This window comes from Gymnoscopelus braueri (genome assembly GCF_963280865.1).
Source record: "Gymnoscopelus braueri genome assembly, chromosome: 3".
In the NCBI taxonomy this organism is placed as follows: Eukaryota; Metazoa; Chordata; class Actinopteri; order Myctophiformes; family Myctophidae; genus Gymnoscopelus; species Gymnoscopelus braueri.
Window position 1 is genome coordinate 46,294,028 of NC_137612.1, and position 18,557 is coordinate 46,312,584.

General features: G+C 43.6%; 1 protein-coding gene across 1 annotated transcript; it reads left to right on the forward strand.

Annotated features, from left to right (window-relative positions):
- The first annotated feature begins 8,012 nt into the window (after positions 1-8,012).
- Positions 8,013-14,317, forward strand: LOC308081657 (3 beta-hydroxysteroid dehydrogenase/Delta 5-->4-isomerase type 3-like). Its single transcript, XM_080423237.1, has 4 exons — positions 8,013-8,123; positions 9,262-9,418; positions 9,882-10,043; positions 13,385-14,317. The coding sequence occupies exons 2-4, from the start codon at positions 9,268-9,270 to the stop codon at positions 14,194-14,196; spliced, it is 1,125 nt and encodes a 374-aa protein (XP_080279363.1). The 5' UTR covers positions 8,013-8,123; positions 9,262-9,267; the 3' UTR covers positions 14,197-14,317.
- The last annotated feature ends 4,240 nt before the right edge of the window (positions 14,318-18,557 follow it).

Here is an 18,557-nt window from a genome sequence, read left to right on the forward strand (position 1 = left end):
TATAGAGATACTGTGTACCGATTTGTGTGATTTTTGGACAGAATCTGAAGGAGCAATATAAAAAAAAATATTTTAAAACAAGGTGGCCTCCTGGTGGCGCTATAAAAGTGAAAATTTTGAAAAATGCAGGGCAGATGTTTTTCTTGGTCTCTAGGGAGTGTGCATGCAAAGTTTCACGCAGATCGGTGCAGTTATACTGTAGGTGAAAAAAAATAATGGGCCTGTTATAGCACCACAATGAGGCTGATTTGAAACATTTCAAGTGGCATTTTCTCCTTGGCCTAGTGGGAATGTGCCAAATTTCACGGAAATCGCACGCTGCGTGCATGATTTGAGGTATTTTGTTCAAAACGGAAGCGCACACGCAAAATGTTTACATAAAATGTTTCTGTGGGCCACACACGCTCGCGAAGTTTTTATATTTAATTAATTATAGACGTGCGCATGCCGTGCGTGTGGGAGGCAGGGAATAATCATAGTATACCCTCCAAAAAAATCTAGAACACATCACTGGTTCCTTGGGCCGTGGTGGTACTGCAGACTCCACTTGCGGCTTGCTTGAATGACCCTCCTAAAGGCCTCACCGTGGATTTTTAGGGCTTCTTCCTCACGGAAGACACAGGCTGGGGCGCTAACCCATACTGCTCCGGAAAATTATTGGTAGCCACTGTGTAATCTAAGGCAGTGGTTTTCAACCTGTGGGTCGGGACCCCGAGGGGGGTCCCCAGTCCCCACATGATTGTCTTTTGGGGGGGCTCCCCAGATGACAGTAAAGCTTGCGTACACTACAGGATTCTTTCTGTCTTAAACTATTTTGAAATCTTAAACATGCACACACTAGGCTACACGATTTTAAAAATCGGGGGCATCTCACACTACAAGATTCTCTCCAGATTCTTGGGCTTGCACTCTTAAACAAGCCAACCAGCTTAAAGTGCGCAATGAAACAGTGTCGCCATGTCCGCTTATTATAAGCGACTTTGGGCTTGTTTTTCTGAGTTGCTTGTACATTTTGGTTGTTGCGGGTTGCGTTTTTTGGGCTTGGTTACGACCTTATATGGTCTAGAGGACAAGGAGTAACATATTTCAGACCAGTCAGGTTCAACCAAAAAAGTGTACAGTTTATTAATTAAGTCAAATTCATAAGGGAAAACAAACAGGGGAAGCAACAACGTCGGGGTGGCCAAAGCCAGAACAACCCTACCTTTAAAGAAAAACAATCTAAGCTACACCCAAAATAAAAAGTACAATATAAACTCCCTACCTAATAAACAGGAGAAAAAAGGGGGAACAAAGAAAATGGCAGCACACCCCTACCAGCTTCCCTGTTCGGAGGTACTCAGGAAAAGTGTCAATACTATTAAGGAAGGTCTCCTATCTAAGGATGGGTTTAGTTCGAGTTGACTTAGTCTGAATATAAAGAAGTAGAACTAACTTTACTAAAGTACGGCCTAACTGATGAGGCTTGGAATTACTATAATAACAGTCAGTTGGGAAAACAGGTCTCAGCAGGTGGTGTTGCAATGGTAAAAGAGGGACTGTGGGCTGATCTTTCCAGGCTTTTATAGTGGCTGCTTGATTTGGGGAATGGGAACCAGGTGTGTCCCCAATCCCCACGCCACTCCTCCAATCTCCATGGCCACTCCCACCTTCATCCATCCTGCAGCACTGACAGAGGGTTAGACACACACACACTAAGGCCATATAGGGCCGTAACACCCCCTCCCATAAAAATAAGCGTGTACATGGTTAGTTAGGGGTGGCTATAACCAATTACACAAAATAATATCTCAAACATTGTCATTGAATTAATCACCCCCATTCACGGGACAAGGCATCGGCCACTACATTGTCAGCCCCCTTCTTGTGTCGAATGTCCAGGTTGTAGTCTTGGGCCAGCAGGGCCCAGCGCATCAATCGTTGGTTGTGGTTGTACATCCGAGCCAGGAACACCAGTGGATTGTGGTCGGTGTAGACAGTCACTGGTGAAGGGCTGGAGCCCACATAAACATCGAAGTGTTGGATTGCGAGCAACATGGCCAGAGTCTCTTTCTCTATCGTGGAATACCCCAACTGATGCTTCTTGAACTTTGCAGAGAAGTAGCACACTGGGTGGTTGATGTCATCTGTGCTCCCCTGTAGCAGGACTGCTCCTGCCCCAGAGGCACTGGCATCCACCTCCAGTGTGAACGGTCGAGAGAAGTCCGGAGCAGCTAGAATTGGAGCACTGCAGAGAAGAGACTTTGCACAGTCGAAGGCATGTTGGCACTCATCTGTCCACACAAAAGGATGCTTAGGGCTGGTTAACATGGTTAAGGGGGCAACAACTACAGAAAAGTTCTTGCAGAAACATCTGTAGTATCCGGCCATTCCTAAATAACGTTTCAATTCACGTCTGGTAGTGGGTCTTGGATAGGCGAGGATGGCTGATACCTTGGCATCAACAGGGCGCACCTGCCCATGGCCAACCTGCTTGCCCAGGTAGGAGACAGTTGCCTTGGCAAACTCACATTTTGCCAAGGTGAGTGTTAGACACGCCTTTGCTAGACGTTCAAACACCATACTCAAGGACTTCATATGCTCCTCCCAAACAGAAGAATACACCACCACATCGTCTAAGTAGACATTACAATTTGGGACATCACCTAGTACCCTATTCATTAGACGCTGAAACGTGGCTGGTGCATTTCGCATACCGAATGGCATAACTGTGTACTGTAGGAAATGGTCTGGAGTCACAAAGGCTGATATGTCAGATGCCTGGGGAGTAAGAGGCACTTGCCAATATCCTTTCAGCAGATCCAGTTTGGTAATATAAACAGCTGACCCTACATTGTCCACACAGTCTTCCATGCGGGGTAAGGGAAAGGAGTCGGGCACAGTGACAGCATTCACCCTGCAGTAATCTGTGCAAAAACGTGAAGAACCATCTGCTTTTGGTGTTAGTAAACAGGGGGAACTCCAAGGACTATGGCTAGGCTTTGCTAGGCCATTCTCAAGCAAGTATTCAACTTCCTTCTTCATCATCTCTCTTTTAACCAGAGGGCAACGGTAGGGATGCTGTTTAATTGGGGCAGCGTTACCAACATTAACATCATGTTCTACCACTGTAGTGCATGAGGGAACATCCCCAAAGAGATCAGGGTAGGCAAGAATTAACTCTGTCACATCCTGTTTTTCATCATTAGTGAGGTAGGACAAATATGTGTCTAACTTTGACAATATTTCAGTGTTTTGATAGCCTACCACATTGTTGAGCTTTACTTCCCAGTTTTAAACCATCCTCATCCACCTGTGCCATTGGGCTCACTACCAGAGAAACTGAGGCATCTGGGGTGACAGCAGCTTCAGTACTTTTCTCTGGCTTGTCCTTGGCATCCTCTCTAGAATGAAACAGTTTCAGCATGTTAACATGGCAGAGACGTGTCTGGCGTTTGCGTTCAGGAGTGTGAATTACATAGTCTGTGTCACTCACTTTACTCTTCACCGTATATGGGCCTGAGAACCGTGCACTAAGGGAAGAACCTAGCACGGGCAGCAGGACTAACACCTGATCTCCTGGTTGGAAACTGCTTTCCTGTCATAGTGCTGTTTCATCTTTCCCTGGCTGGTAGAGAGGCTTGCCTTTGCCAAGGCGCAGGCATGGTGGAGTCGTTCCCGACACTGAGTGACAAAGTCTAACACATTCGTTTTGGGTGAGGGACCAATGGACATGAACTGTTCCTTTAACACCTTCAATGGGCCCCGAACACTATGCCCAAATACAAGTTCAGCAGGGCTGAACCCAAGAGACTCTTGTTTAGCCTCCCGAATAGCGAACAGTACGAATGGTAAACCCTCATCCCAACTTTTCTCTGTTTCAAAACAGTATTTGCGTAGCATTGACTTCAATGTTTGGTGCCAGCGCTCAAGTGCACCTTGCGACTCAGGGTGATATGCACTTGACACCGCATGTGAGATCCCTAGGGACTGTAACGTCTGTCTAAACACCTTGGACAGAAAATGTGTTCCCTGATCAGTTTGGCAGAATTAGGTAGGCCAAAAGTAGTGAAAAACTTAGTCAATGCTTTAGTAATGGTTGGGGCAGTAATTTTCCGTAGAGGAATAGCCTCCGGAAACCGGGTGGCCACGCACATTATCGTTAGCAGGAATTGGTTTCCAGATTTAGTTTTCGGCAAGGGGCCCACACAATCAACAATCACATGTTCAAATGGCTCACCCACAGCAGGTATCGGGCAGAGGGGGGCAGGTGGTACCACTTGGTTAGGCTTCCCAGTGACTTGGCAGGTGTTACAGGTCTTGCAGTAAAGGGCTACATTGGCCTTCAAACCTGGCGAAAAGTGCCTAAGTATTCGATCATATGTTTTTGTGATTCCCAAATGTCCAGACCATGTATGGTCATGGGCCAACTCCAGCACATGCTGTCTGTAAGCAGAGGGAACAACAACCTGATACACAAGACCCCAGTCATTATCAGTCTCATCTAACCCCTGCATGTTTCGGGAGATCCATTTTCGCATTAAAACCCCCTCATCGAAGTAAAAGGACTGGTGCTTGCCCCTTACCTCTGTGACCTTTACAGCCTCTGCAAAACATTTTGAGAGGGTTGTATCGGCCACCTGAGCATTGATAAGAGCCTTACGTGAGACTGGCAAGTTGGGGATAGGAGAGTCAATTTACAGGTTAGTGTTATCGGTGTCCACCTTGTGAGGTGGGGAGTCATCTTCCCTCAGAGCAGAGGCAAACATAGAGTCAGCTAGATTCACCCCTTCCTCTGCCTGTTTGCGGGCCTGAGCCCTAGTAAGCACACTAGCAGAGAACACCTCTGGAAAGGTTTGTGACAATGCATCCAATGAGTCAGGCTCTGGGTTGCACACAACTTCAGGGACAGGTCTCACCTTACCCCCTGCAATATCATTTCCCATAAGGAAGTCAACCCCTTGGATAGGGAAAGAGGATCGGACAGCAACACGGAAAAACCCAGTAACCAGGTCTGATTGCACATGATGAAGTGGGGCTGGCACACAACCCATCTCGATACCTTGTACTATAGTACTTGTCCCACAGGAGGACTCCCCACTCAGGGGTAGAACATCACTCAAGACAAAGGACTGTGAACCACCCGTGTCTCTCAAGCTTAACAGGTCGTTGGTCCTCTGCTTTTCCTGTTAGGGACACCAAGCCTTCAAAGATGAATGGCTTAAAACACTCATCGGGGACCATTGGCTTATCTGGAGCTGCCCGGAGGCCAAAGGGGGGGACAGTTTTAACCAACCCCATACCTTTTAGCTGCCTAGTCTGCTGCCTCAGTGGAGTGGAGTTAGACTGTTGTGACTGCTGTTTACGCTTAAGTGCATAGCATTCTGCAATACTGTGACCAGTCTTAAGACAGAAAAAACACGTTCTCGGATTCGGAGGGGACGCCTTGGGGCGTGTGGCCGGAGGGTCATCATTTTTGTGATAAGGCTCACGCATGGGAACATTATCCCGTTTCCCCCCAAAAACAGTCTTATGGGTTAGCGCAAACTCATCTGCGAGTACAGCTGCCTCCTGCAGAGTAGTCACCTTTTGTTTGTTTATGTACACCATAGTGCGCTCTGGTACACAGGTTTTAAACTCCTCTAGAAGCATTAGCTCCCGCAATGAACTAAAATCAGAAGTTTTGGTTGCAAGGCACCACCTATCAAAAAGGGTACCTTTCTCCCTGCCAAACTCTACAAATGTCTGTGTAGCTTTCTTTCTCTGGTCACGGAATCGCTGTCTATAAGCTTCCGGTACCAACTCATAGGTTCTGAGTATCGCACTTTTAACAATCTCATATTGCAGACTGTCCTCAATTGACAGGGCTGAACAAGCCTCCTGAGCCTTCCCAGTTAGTTTGCATTGAAGCAGTAACGACCACACATCCTGCGGCCAATGTAAAGCCGCGGCAACTTTCTCAAAGGCATTGAAATAACATTCTACCTCAGTCTCCCGGAAAGGAGGCACAAGGGCAATATGTTTACTCACATTGAATGTAGGCGTGGTAGAGGACACTGAGGGTTCCGGTTTCTCCATGGTGGACACATTGGTACGAGGGACAGCAACAGGGGACCCTGGGGGATCTGGTTTCCCCATGCCGAGCACCTCGGTGCCAGGAGGGACAGTAGGGGACCCTAAGGGTTGTGTGTGTTCCACCTTAGACACCCCTGTGCCTGCCCTCAGTTTCGCATCTAGCTCTAGCTGCCGCATTTTAACACTCATATCTGCCTCAATGCGGTGCAATGCCAGTTTGTACTCCATGTCTATCTTGCGAGCATCTGCCTTGTCTTCATTCTGTAGTTTAAGGCGGGTTAAGCGCACCTTCAAACGTGCACTGTCTAGTTTCGATTCCCTCGAAGAGGAACTCACCGAGGACAGGGGTGACTCTACCCCACTTTGATCAGCGCCACCACCCACACCACCCCCCTCCACCTGAGGGCTCAGGCCCACCCACACCACCCCCCCTCCACCTGAGGGGGCTCAGGTTGAGCCTGTTCAGACGGCAGCTCCATGACCTTGTTCTCCACAAGCCCTGCCAACACGAGGGCTTTTAGGTCGGCTTTAAGAAGAGGACCAGTTTTCTGGATCCCCAAATAATCAGCAATTTCATGCAAGTCTACCGTCCTGCATTTATTAAGCCTATCTACGGTGGGATTGCTTAAAAAAAGCTTTAGATCAAATTGTGCCATTTTACCATTGCACACACAATTAAACACCTATGCTGATCCCGGACGAGCCCCCAAATATGTTACGACCTTATATGGTCTAGAGGACAAGGAGTAACATATTTCAGACCAGTCAGGTTCAACCAAAAAAGTGTACAGTTTATTAATTAAGTCAAATTCATAAGGGAAAACAAACAGGGGAAGCAACAACGTCGGGGTGGCCAAAGCCAGAACAACCCTACCTTTAAAGAAAAACAATCTAAGCTACACCCAAAATAAGTACAATATAAACTCCCTACCTAATAAACAGGAGAAAAAAGGGGGAACAAAGAAAATGGCAGCACACCCCTACCAGCTTCCCTGTTCGGAGGTACTCAGGAAAAGTGTCAATACTATTAAGGAAGGTCTCCTATCTAAGGATGGGTTTAGTTCGAGTTGACTTAGTCTGAATATAAAGAAGTAGAACTAACTTTACTAAAGTACGGCCTAACTGATGAGGCTTGGAATTACTATAATAACAGTCAGTTGGGAAAACAGGTCTCAGCAGGTGGTGTTGCAATGGTAAAAGAGGGACTGTTGGCTGATCTTTCCAGGCTTTTATAGTGGCTGCTTGATTTGGGGAATGGGAGCCAGGTGTGTCCCCAATCCCCACGCCACTCCTCCAATCTCCATGGCCACTCCCACCTTCATCCATCCTGCAGCACTGACAGAGGGTTAGACACACACACTAAGGCCATATAGGGCCGTAACAGCCTTGTTTCTTATTGTTGTGTAAACCAGTGGTTTAAACAACACATACCCCCCTTCTGAAAATATGTTGTGCCAAAGACCGGTAGACCCCCATACACGATTTGTGTGGATTTGGAAAATATAACATAACATTTTTTCAAGATTTCAAGCTTGTAGATCGGCTATTTTCAAATATGCAGTGTATTTGTATAGGTTTAAAGTGCTTATGTGGCCTATAATGTCGCTTTTTCTGGGCTTGTTTTCATAGATCTGTTGCTTCTTCCTCCCGCAAAATCTGGCAACATTTCAGACAGGCTGCTCCGCTGCTCACATACAAACAGCTCTCTCTCTCTCTCTGTATTCCTCTCAAATAAACATCCCCCCTTGAGCTCAGCACGCTCGCTCACTCTCTTTCTGTTTTATAATAATGTTTAACTTAATGCAGGTGTTATAAAGTCCAAGACTACCAAGAGACACCGGCAGGCACGCCCCCAAAGCGCGTGCATGAGCGCACCGTAGGAGCGCACCCTCAGGCACGGAACGGGAGCGCGGACGGCGGACGCACCTGTCAATCAGAAGTGACGCTGTGCTGCGGAGACGAGCTTTTTCACCGTGCCCAGAGGACTTTGTTTACTGCGACGGACCCTTTCTGTTATTATACTCCTTTCTACCATCCATTCCTTTTCCTGTGTGCGTCATCGAACAACTGTAAGTTGTGTTTTATGTTTGCTGTATGTATGTTTCACCGTTATTATTGCTGGTGTATCTGCTTAGGGTAATTTTGTGCCATTGTTTGATGTGCCGTTCTATCCCTGTGGACTGACTTTTTAGGTTGATTGCTAGTGATTACTGTTATTATATCTACGTCTAAATAATCTACCTATATGCGTCATTTACCTGTATGTATTTGTTTGGACTAAAAGGGAGTCTGTAATGTGTCCTTACTTTAGCTCTTGCCGTAGAATACGACTCTGATGTATTTTATTCTATGAGAGTCGTAGGGAACATGTACAAATGCAAAAAAAAGGGTGCTTACCTCATTGCCCCAAATGTCAACTCATTCTACGGCGTAGTAGTGCAATGTAATAATCCATATTTTTCAATAAATAAGTGTTTTAATCCCGTCTGTGGCCGATTCTGTCGGAAATTCACAATGGACGGTATTGATGAAGCGCATCCGGAATTACAAAAAATGTAAACGGAAAGTAAACGAGGGGGGAAAAGACAGACGGGATTAAAACGCTTATTTATTGACAGAAATTGATTATTAGATTGCACTACTATGCCGTAGAATGAGTTCACATTTGGGGCAACGAGGTACACTTTTTTTGGTTTTAAAAAAAAATCCTGTTGACAACAGGATTGTCAATAAAAAGAGTGTTCTTTTTGGGCTTGGGGATTAAAGTAATTAGACCTTGCGTCAGTGAGGGAGGAAGAGTTCCTTTCTCAATACTTTCCAAATCAATACTTTCCAAAACTACATTAAGTAGAATAGGAGCTAGCTTTTCTGTAAACGCCTGGTAAAATTCCGCAGATAGGCCATCAACTCCAGGAGACGTATTCATTTTAAGATGTTCAATTGCAGAAGTAATTTCTATCTCATCACACAGCTTAGCCTCATCTTGATGAATTGGAGTAATATTGTTAAGAGAATTCAAAAATGAAGAGAGACTGCTGACAATACTTGGATTTATACAAATCACCATAACATTTTGAGCAGTAATCAGCTATTGTTTTAGGATCATCAGTCACAGTGTCATTAATATTAAGCTGATGGATTATATTAGCCTTTCCATGATATTTTTCTAAATTGAAAAACTTCCTCAATCCACCTTTTCCTTTTTAGCCAGCCATGTCTCTGAGCGGCGAGGTGTGCCTGGTAACGGGGGCGTGTGGATTCCTGGGACAGAGGCTTGTCAAGCTCCTGCTGGAAGAAGAGAGACTGGCAGAGATCCGTCTCCTGGACAGACAAGTAACACTTGAACATGTCAAGACTCTGGAAGGTAAATACATTTAATTAATAAAAACACTTATTTTCAATTATCATTCACTAACCATGGAACTAACTAACCATTAAGACCGGGAAAGCATCTGTGTCATTTTAGATTTTACAATCATTTTAACCACTTTAACAATATTTTATACTTTGGCTATTAAAAAACAGCTCACAGCTCGTCACTTCGTGCGCTGCAAACTAGTAGATCTGCTATTTTTTAAAAGCAAACATTGTTTAACTCAAATCTTTCAACAAAATATGTTGAGATGGGGGTCCGCGGCCAATTACATAATTGTGGGTGTCCTGATTTAGAAGACATTTATAGAATCGGCCTCAGGTCTTAATGGGTTAACTAACTAACCTTAACCTCAGGTCCATTTGTTCACTCTCAGAATTAAGGGGGTCCTTGAAATATAAACAAAAGTTTGAGAGCCACTGGAGTAATAGTGCTGATTTGATGTGTTTGTCAGACTGTATGGTGGAGACCAAGGTGAAAGTGTTTGAAGGAGACATCAGAGACAGTGATGTACTGAGGAGAGCATGTCGGGGAGCGTCCATCGTCTTTCACGTTGCGGCTCTCATTGAAACAGATGCTGTGGACGACAGCGAGCTCTACGGGGTCAACGTAAAAGGTAATACTTTAGGCCATTGGTTTTTGAGATGGGGGTCCGCGGCTAAATACATATCAATTTGGGGTTTCTTGACATGAAAAGGTTTGAGAACCACTGCTTTAGGCCTGTCTGAAAATGCTACATAAACGTTAAGAGTCGTTTCCATTCATCTGTATTAACACAGCTGTATGAAATGAACAGAGATTTCATATTTCCATCTTTATTCCCACATTATAACTTTTCAACCTACTACTAATTACTAGTTACCAATTTGGGCATTTAGTGCAAAACATATTAAAAATGTTGGGTACCGGATACTGTCATGTTTTTCTTAGCATAGGTAGAGTGGCTTGGGAAACGGCAGGTCCCAGTTTGATCCCGGGCTCCCCCTGAGTTAGTATCGAAGTGTCCTTGAGCACCCCCAATTGAGCAGGGTGGTGTCTTGCATGGTTTCCTCCGCCGTGTGTGTGTGTGTGTGTGTGTGTGTGTGTGTGTGTGTGTGTGTGTGTGTGTGTGTGTGTGTGTGTGTGTGTGTGTGTGTGTGTGTGTGTGTGTGTGTGTGTGTGTGTGAATGGGTGAATGTAATGCACATTGTAAAGTGCTTTGAATGAAGGCGCTATATAAATGCACCATTTGCCATTTAAAATTCTAGTTTGAAATGCAGCACTTTAAAGGAACTGCTTTTCCAGGCATATTACATGAGTCCCAGGCCCTCTTGTGGTGTTTAGGGGTAATGAACTGTATTAGGATTTACAGTACTGCACAACAGTGGTTCTCAGTATTTTTAATGTCAAGGACCACCAAATTAATATGTATTTGGCCACGGACCCCCAGCTGAAAATACTTGTGAACCAGGGATCTCCATACAAGAGTAATGTTGTTAAAAAACATAAATATTTCATGCGTTTTGAGCTTGTAGATCAGCTATTTTCAAATAGCCTATGTGGGCTATAGATGGGGTTAAAGTGGTTAACGGACTTTGATGCTATATTAACTCATTTTGCTGGGGACCCCCTGGAACACCCTCAAGGACCCCTGGTGGTCCTGGGACCCCACTTTGAGAAGCACTGCTGTACAGTATGTGATGCTCTATGTTGAAACTTATTGTGTGTGGTGAAGTGTGATCAGTTGTACTTGAAATACAGTCACTGATTCTAAGGTAATAAACAGGGGTGAGAAAAAGAGGGGAAGTCCGCGCACCGTTTGAGCTCCCAGTGTTTCGATCGTAGCCGGTCTTCATCAGGTCTTTCAAGACCTGATGAAGACCGGCTACGGTCGAAACGTTGCCTAACAAATAAAAAGACTCTTCCACTGGGAGCTCAAACGGTGTGCGGACTTCCCCTCTTTTTCTCATGTACGTATTGTTGTCCAGCACTCGATTAACTGTTTTAGGATGTGCGCGCTTACCCCTCGTTCCTAATAAACAGGGGTGCACATAACTTTTTTGGTCTAGTTCTCAGGGGAGCACCTGGAGATGTTACTTGGTGCTCACCAAATACATTTTGCCGCTACCCGTCTCGCAGGGTGGATAAAAGAGGGATACATGGATGGATTTTTTTCATAACTAAAGATGAATTAACAAATTATGATGTGTGTTAGTCTGTAGAATCAGTAGTGTAGGTGAGGATGTGTGCAAAATATGGTGTGAGGGTGTTGTATGCAAAACAAAAGAAACAAATGCAAAATCGAATGACTGCACTTTAAGCATGAAAGTCTGTTCTTTAAACACACTGAAATCAACTGAATGTCTGTTCTTTAAACACTGAAATCAACTAACTGACTGCTCTTTAAGCACTGAATGTCTGTTCTTTAAGCAACAGCATGATTCATTGCAGCAAGGTCTAAAAGCAATACCGGACATTCATAACTGCGATGCAGTATTTCTACATCGTGGTATTGCTACTTTTACTTAAGTAAAACATTGGAGTGCTTCTTCCACCACTGATGTAAATATGTTCCACTCTTGCCAGTTCAGTAACAGCAGCTGGCCATGGTGATATAAAGGATGCGTCTCTAGTATGATTAGCTGAGAAAAACATTTTACGCATGAGAGTATTACATACTACTAACTATTATCTAAAGCAGAGGCTTCCAAATATTTTCATGCCATTTGAGGCTTTAACAACATCGTTCTGAAGCATATATTAAGTACTAGAATGTTGTTATGAGCAAGCATATATATACTCAACTGACTACTTACACATGTTACCCACTGGTTCATTACAATAACATCAAATGAGCACGGCTCAATACATAAATAGTAGAAATCCTCATGAGAAAGTTAAATGATATGGTGAATATAATTATTAAAGTTCCATTTTCACCTTCAGGATATTTATCTTATTGAATTACATGTTTTGAAAGCTTTCATATCAGTAATATTCAGAATGTATAGGCTAATTGTATATAGACCCCTTAACAGACGACGTCACACTGGCTCCAAACGTCATACTGGCTCCAAATTAAATCAGGTCTCGCTAGGGCGCGCCTCACTAGCCAACACACAAGAGGGGGTTGGAGTGAGCTGAAACCGGCGCACCCCGAAACAACAGGTTGAGAATTGATTGCATGAAACAATCACCTGTGCATCCAGTCTCAATGTTAGTAAACAAATAATTGGTCTATAGAAATGCTGCAATTCAGCATAATGTTGGTTGGGAAGCTTATGGCCTATCTACACTGTTATATCTATGCTTACTGTACATCATTCAAGAACAATTTTGTTCATCCATTTTATCACATGATTGGGTGTACAGTATTGAAGTAATGGACATAATGGAGTCATCCCATCCAAAGAACACATAAGTAAACAGACATACAGGCTTCTAAAAAAACACTTGAAAAAAACACTGATAACTACGGTAAACCCAAATGCTTTGAAGTTTGAAGTCTAAACACACACACTTCCCTCCGTGCATTTCATTCTGTGTGGATTTGTGGATATTTGTTTCTTGCAGCGGAATATCGTGTACACACAAATTCGATCCTATAGCTCGCTAAGTCGATCACCCAGTCTAGTCACAAACTTCAACCCATTCCAGTATATCTCTGTACGATCCCACAGCCCACAAACTCTGTTGCTGAAATCCCATCCAGACAGCCTGCTTATGCCTGCCGTAATAAAGCTGATCATGGGAGGTCTAATATCTATGCCTGGACCGCTGGCGTAGTGGTCCAGGCACCCAAGCTCTAGAGTAGCCTGACAGCACGTCACGGGTTCGAGTCCCGATTCCAACAACCTTTGCTGCATGTCACCTTCCATCTCTCCCCATTTCATGTCAGCCTACTATCCTATCCTATCAAAAAAGGCATAAATACTGTGTGTGTGTTCCAAAGTCACAGAGAGTGTTTTTCATGTCCAGCCACACAGCTATTGCTTGAGGCCTGCATACAAGCGAACGTCGTCTCCTTCATCTACACCAGCAGCGGGAGTGTGGCGGGACCCAACTCCAACGGCGACCCCGTCATCGGCGGCGACGAGGACACGGCCTACACGTGCTCCCTGAAGGTCCCATACAGCAGGACCAAGAAGGAGGCGGAGCAGCTCACCCTGCAGGCTCACGGCGAGGTTCTCCAGAACGGAGGCCGGCTGGCCACCTGCGCCCTCAGGCCCATGTACATCTTCGGAGAGGGCTGCCGCTTCCTCCGCGGCCACATGGCGGACGGGATCCGAAACCAACACGTCCTATACAGAATGTCGGCCCCGGAGGCCCACGTGAATCCGGTGTACGTGGGTAACGTGGCGTGGGCGCATCTCCAGGCGGCCCGCGGGCTCAGAGATGCCCAGAAAAGATCCAGGATAGGGGGTAATTTTTACTACATCGCCGACGACACGCCGCCGGTCAGCTACTACGACTTCAATCACGTCATGATGTCACCGCTGGGATTCCGAATCCAAGACAAGCACAGGCTGCCCCTCCCACTCCTCTACCTGATCTGCTTCCTGTTGGAGGCGCTGCGCGTGCTGCTCAGCCCCTTTGTGCGCTATGTCCCGCCCCTGAATCGTCAACTCTTAGTCATGCTGAACACCCCCTTCAGCTTCTCCTATCAGAAGGCTGGTAGGGACCTGGGGTACGCCCCCAAATTCACCTGGGAGGAGGCCCACAGGCGCACCATAGACTGGCTAGCCTCCGAGTTACCCAAGGAAAGGGAGAAAATATGGGCTAAAGCCTGATTATTGTTCCGTAGTACAGCAGTGTCCCCTGCCTCAGAGAGCAGATCTACATGCTTGTAGATCTGCTCGTTGAGGCAAGCAACGCTGTCATGCTATGGGGTATTTAAGCTTTAGCAATTACAACTCCACAAGACGAGAAGATTCTCATCTATATCTCTGGTCTTTTAGCTCATTCCCTTATGGAAAGACAGCAAACAGCAAGATGTAAAATTTAGTGTCTGGATTTATAGCTGTAGTTGGGATGAGCCTTTCTGTAATGGGACCATTTTTATCAGTAGGCTAGTCTGATTTTGGTCCAGTGGATATGAGAGCACAGTGCAGGGCTTTCTTTTTAATTAAGGTTTATGCAGAGCATGGTTAACAGATTGATTATGATTTTGACTTCTATCTGTTCATGGAATAATTGCTCTAATCTTTTTCTAAGGTATGTAAGGAGTGATTGGGGAGGCGTAGGGGAAATGTTGTTCTGTAGTGATTTTAATTTTAGTTATACTAGTGTGTGGGCAACGGTTATAACAACTTGTAACTGATGTATTTTGCTCTGTTGAATGTTCCTTTGTGTAAAATGAAATGTGAGGACTTCAAACATTGATGACAACACATTTTCAAGAATAACATATATTAAACTGTGTGACCCACATGATTTTGGGTGGTCCCCATGACAGTGAAGTGACAATTTAAGGACCTTTAATACCTAAAAAAAATACCATTACTGCATCAAAAGTAATCAACAAACTATACAATAAAAAAAGGTCAAACATTGTCCAAATTGTCAAATAATTTTGAAAACATTTTGAAAATGGCAGATCTACAAGCTCACAACGCCTTGCGAGGCGTTGTGAGCTTGAAGATCTGCTATTTTCACAATAGTCAAACTAAACGTAATGCATCAACTCCTACATTCCAAATGCTATTATATTATTATTTCAAAAGATTTCCCACACAAAAATCAATCTTCATCAATAAAAAAAACAACGATTTCTCAAAAGAATTTCATTAATAAATAAAAAGAAATCAAAGAAATTCCATCAATTAGTTAAAAAAAACTGTGAAAATAGATCTACAAGTCTGGGATGCGTTGTGAGCTTGCAGATCTTTTGGGATATGTCCTTTTGTACACCTACAAACGGACAGGTGCGTGGGAGTATGAATGCTGAATATGGAAGAGAGAGGGAGTCCTGCACACTGTCTTCACTTATAAAGAGGTTTTTATTTAGGATGATGAATGCCTGATGAAGGTCCAAGCGGCCGAAACGTTGCATCCTAAATAAAAAGCTCTTTATAAGTGAAGACAATGTGCGGGACTCCCCCTCTCTTCCATATTGAGCTTGCGGATTTCCCATTTTAACTAGTTTGGATACCGGGGAGACATCATACCTGCATGCCAACATTAGACTGTGAAGATTTTCTTCTGTTACAATTGCCCCCCCCCCCCCCCCCCAGTATACAGTATATTATACAGTATATATTTTTGTATTAAATTTGACATTTCTTGTCCTCTTTTTGTGATGTGACATAAATAATATATTTATTATTATTATTTAATAATAGTAATGTCACAATAATTGATATGATTATGACAACATACATCCAATAACGTATTTACTTAAAGGGATACTTCACTTTAGGGCCGGGGACACATTTAAAAAAAATATTAAAAATAAATGAAAAAAGTTATGGAAAATTCATGGCCCCCTCACGCATTAGAGTGTCCTACTAATGTGTGAGGGGGCCATGAATTTTCCATAACTTTTTTCATTTATTTTTAATATTTTTTTTAAATGTGTCCCCGGCCCGAAAGTGAAGTATCCCTTTAATGGCAATTGGCAAATAATATACTGGATTGATTCTAAATAACACTTTACTTCCTGAATGAAGCCAAAATAGACCACGGTGCTAGGGTTACCAAAAATGAACAGATCTGCAGATCTACATCTTGACGCGTTGTGAGCTTGTAGATCTGTTTTTTTCTTATTTTTTTGGAAGCAGTGCATTCTGGTCTGTGAGCAGTGTTGCCATATCTGCTTATTATAAGCGACTTTCAGCTTGTTTTTCTGTAAAGTTGCTTAAATATTGGTAGTTGCGGGTTGCTTTTTTTGGGGGCTTGTTTCTGAAGTGTAGTTATTTGGGCTTGCTTCCATTTTATTAATTTTTAATTAATATATTATATATATTTTTTTCTGCAGATCTGTTTCAAATAATATTCCAAATATTTCACTTTTAAAATAGCAGATCTACAAGCTCACAATGTGTCACAAATGCGACGCACTATGAGCTTTTAGATCGGCTATTTTCAAATAGCCAACGTGCAAATGTAGCCCATAGTCGCTTCTTTTGGACCTTTTCCTTTTTTCTTCTTCTCTTGTACACATTTTTTACTTATCATACCAGTAACCTGTAAGCTGATTGTATGATTGTGATGATGTTATCACAAGAAAGGAGGAAATTATCTTGGAGGCAAACCTCTCCGGTAACAAAAACGCCGAAAGAGTGATCAAAAAGGTTAACCAAAGAATACGCTTTTTGTGTAGGATTGGACGTCTAGTCAGTAAGAATACTCTGAAGATTCTTGCAGGGGCCCTCATACAAGGTTATTATGATTATGCATGCCCTTCATGGTATCACAACACCTCCAAGGCCTTAAAAACAAGGCTCCAAACATCCCAAAACAAACTAGTAAGGCTACTTCTTGGCCTCAATCACAAAACCCATCTAACCCCTGCTCATTTTGCTAGGATTGGATGGCTTAGTGTTGAGGACAGAGTACAGCAACTTGCTATGGGCCTGTAACCTGACACCGTCAAATGGAAGAAAGCTTGCGACACACATTTTGTTTCACAGCGTACTTGCATCTGAGACTTCGGGCGCAGAATCGATGACAGACAGTTTTTCTTTTTTTCAAGCTACTAGGCAGGTGATTGGATGATCCCGCCCCTAGCAGCCGCTGATTGGTTCGTATGCGCAGTGGTTCGGCCATCTCTACTCCCTTCGCAATCCCAGACCTCCCTGAAATCAAATGCAAATGAGATTTCCGGAGGGAGGGGGTTTACCAGGCTAATGGGCCTGGTCTTCAAGATACACCACAACATTGGGATCCCCCTGTATTTGTCAAAATACTTCCAAAATGTTAATGAAGTCCATGATCATAGCACCAGAGGCAGCTCCACGAATCATGTTCAACCCAGATTTGGCTCAACAAAGGGAATGAACTCGTTCTCATGCTATTCACCAAAAATGTGGAATGCCCTACCTAAAGGAGTGTAAAACCCTACTCACTTTCAAAACTGCCCTAAAGATACACCTTCAGGAGGCTGCAATTCGAAAATGGCCCCTGTCCAACCCCCCCCCCTTATCTTTTTCTTCTCTTGTACATATTTTTCACTCTTTATACCAGTAACCTGTAAGCTGATTGTATGACATTCTGTATAGTAGTGTGTATATCTGTTGCCTCTTATATGTCATCATGATTTGTGTGCATGGGGTTCTCATCTTAAACAAGCTGTGTGCTTAATGAGAGTTCCAGTTTAGTAGACCTTGTATTGTGAATTTGTACTTCCATGTACTGTTATGTACTGTCATGTACTATTCTCATGTCTTACTAAATAAACTACATCAATCAATCAAAAACCATGTGAGGCCACTAGGCGTCGCTCACGGGCTTCCTAGCAACTGCTGTCAACAGTTTATACCAAGCTGACCTTTCCTATATGGATGTATAACTATTTCTGACAGAAAATGCTTCATTTTTATAGTTCCGTAAGATAGTCCTCCTTCTAAGTTGTATTGTAACACAGCTCTGTTTACACTTTTATGTATTCCCATTTATATGTATTATTTAATTGTACACACATTGTTCTGTTTTCATTGTTTTGTTTTTGTTTTTGTTTTGGCAATGTAAACGTATGTTTTCTCATGCCAAAAGCTCCAGAGAGAGAGAGAGAGAGAGAGAGAGAGAGAGAGAGAGAGAGAGAGAGAGAGAGAGAGAGAGAGAGAGAGAGAGAGAGAGAGAGAGAGAGAGAGAGAGAGAGAGAGAGAGAGAGAGAGAGAGAGAGAGAGAGAGAGAGAGAGAGAGAGAGAGAGAGAGAGAGAGAGAGAGAGAGGAGAGAGAGAGAGAGAGAGAGAGAGAGAGAGAGAGAGATCATATCTTAATTCATCACTTTTTTTTGTCATTTAAGATAATCGGTTTTTTTTGTCTTTGGTATGTGTGTGAATGTGTATATTGTATTGGTTCTTTAATTGTTATTTTATTTTTGCTTGTCAATCTGTTTAATTGCACTGTAATTTATTAATTGTACTGTATGACCCCAGGAAGAATAGTCACTGTGGGGATCTAAAATAAACAATACAATAAACAATAAACA

Excerpts from the sequence above, each read along its gene's own strand:
- LOC308081657 (XM_080423237.1), top strand. The coding sequence starts at position 9,268 with ATGTCTCTGAGCGGCGAGGTGTGCCTGGTAACGGGGGCGTGTGGATTC. Across the intron at positions 9,419-9,881 it reads ACATGTCAAGACTCTGGAAG|ACTGTATGGTGGAGACCAAG; the intron begins GTAAATACATTT and ends TGTGTTTGTCAG. Across the intron at positions 10,044-13,384 it reads CTACGGGGTCAACGTAAAAG|CCACACAGCTATTGCTTGAG; the intron begins GTAATACTTTAG and ends TTTCATGTCCAG.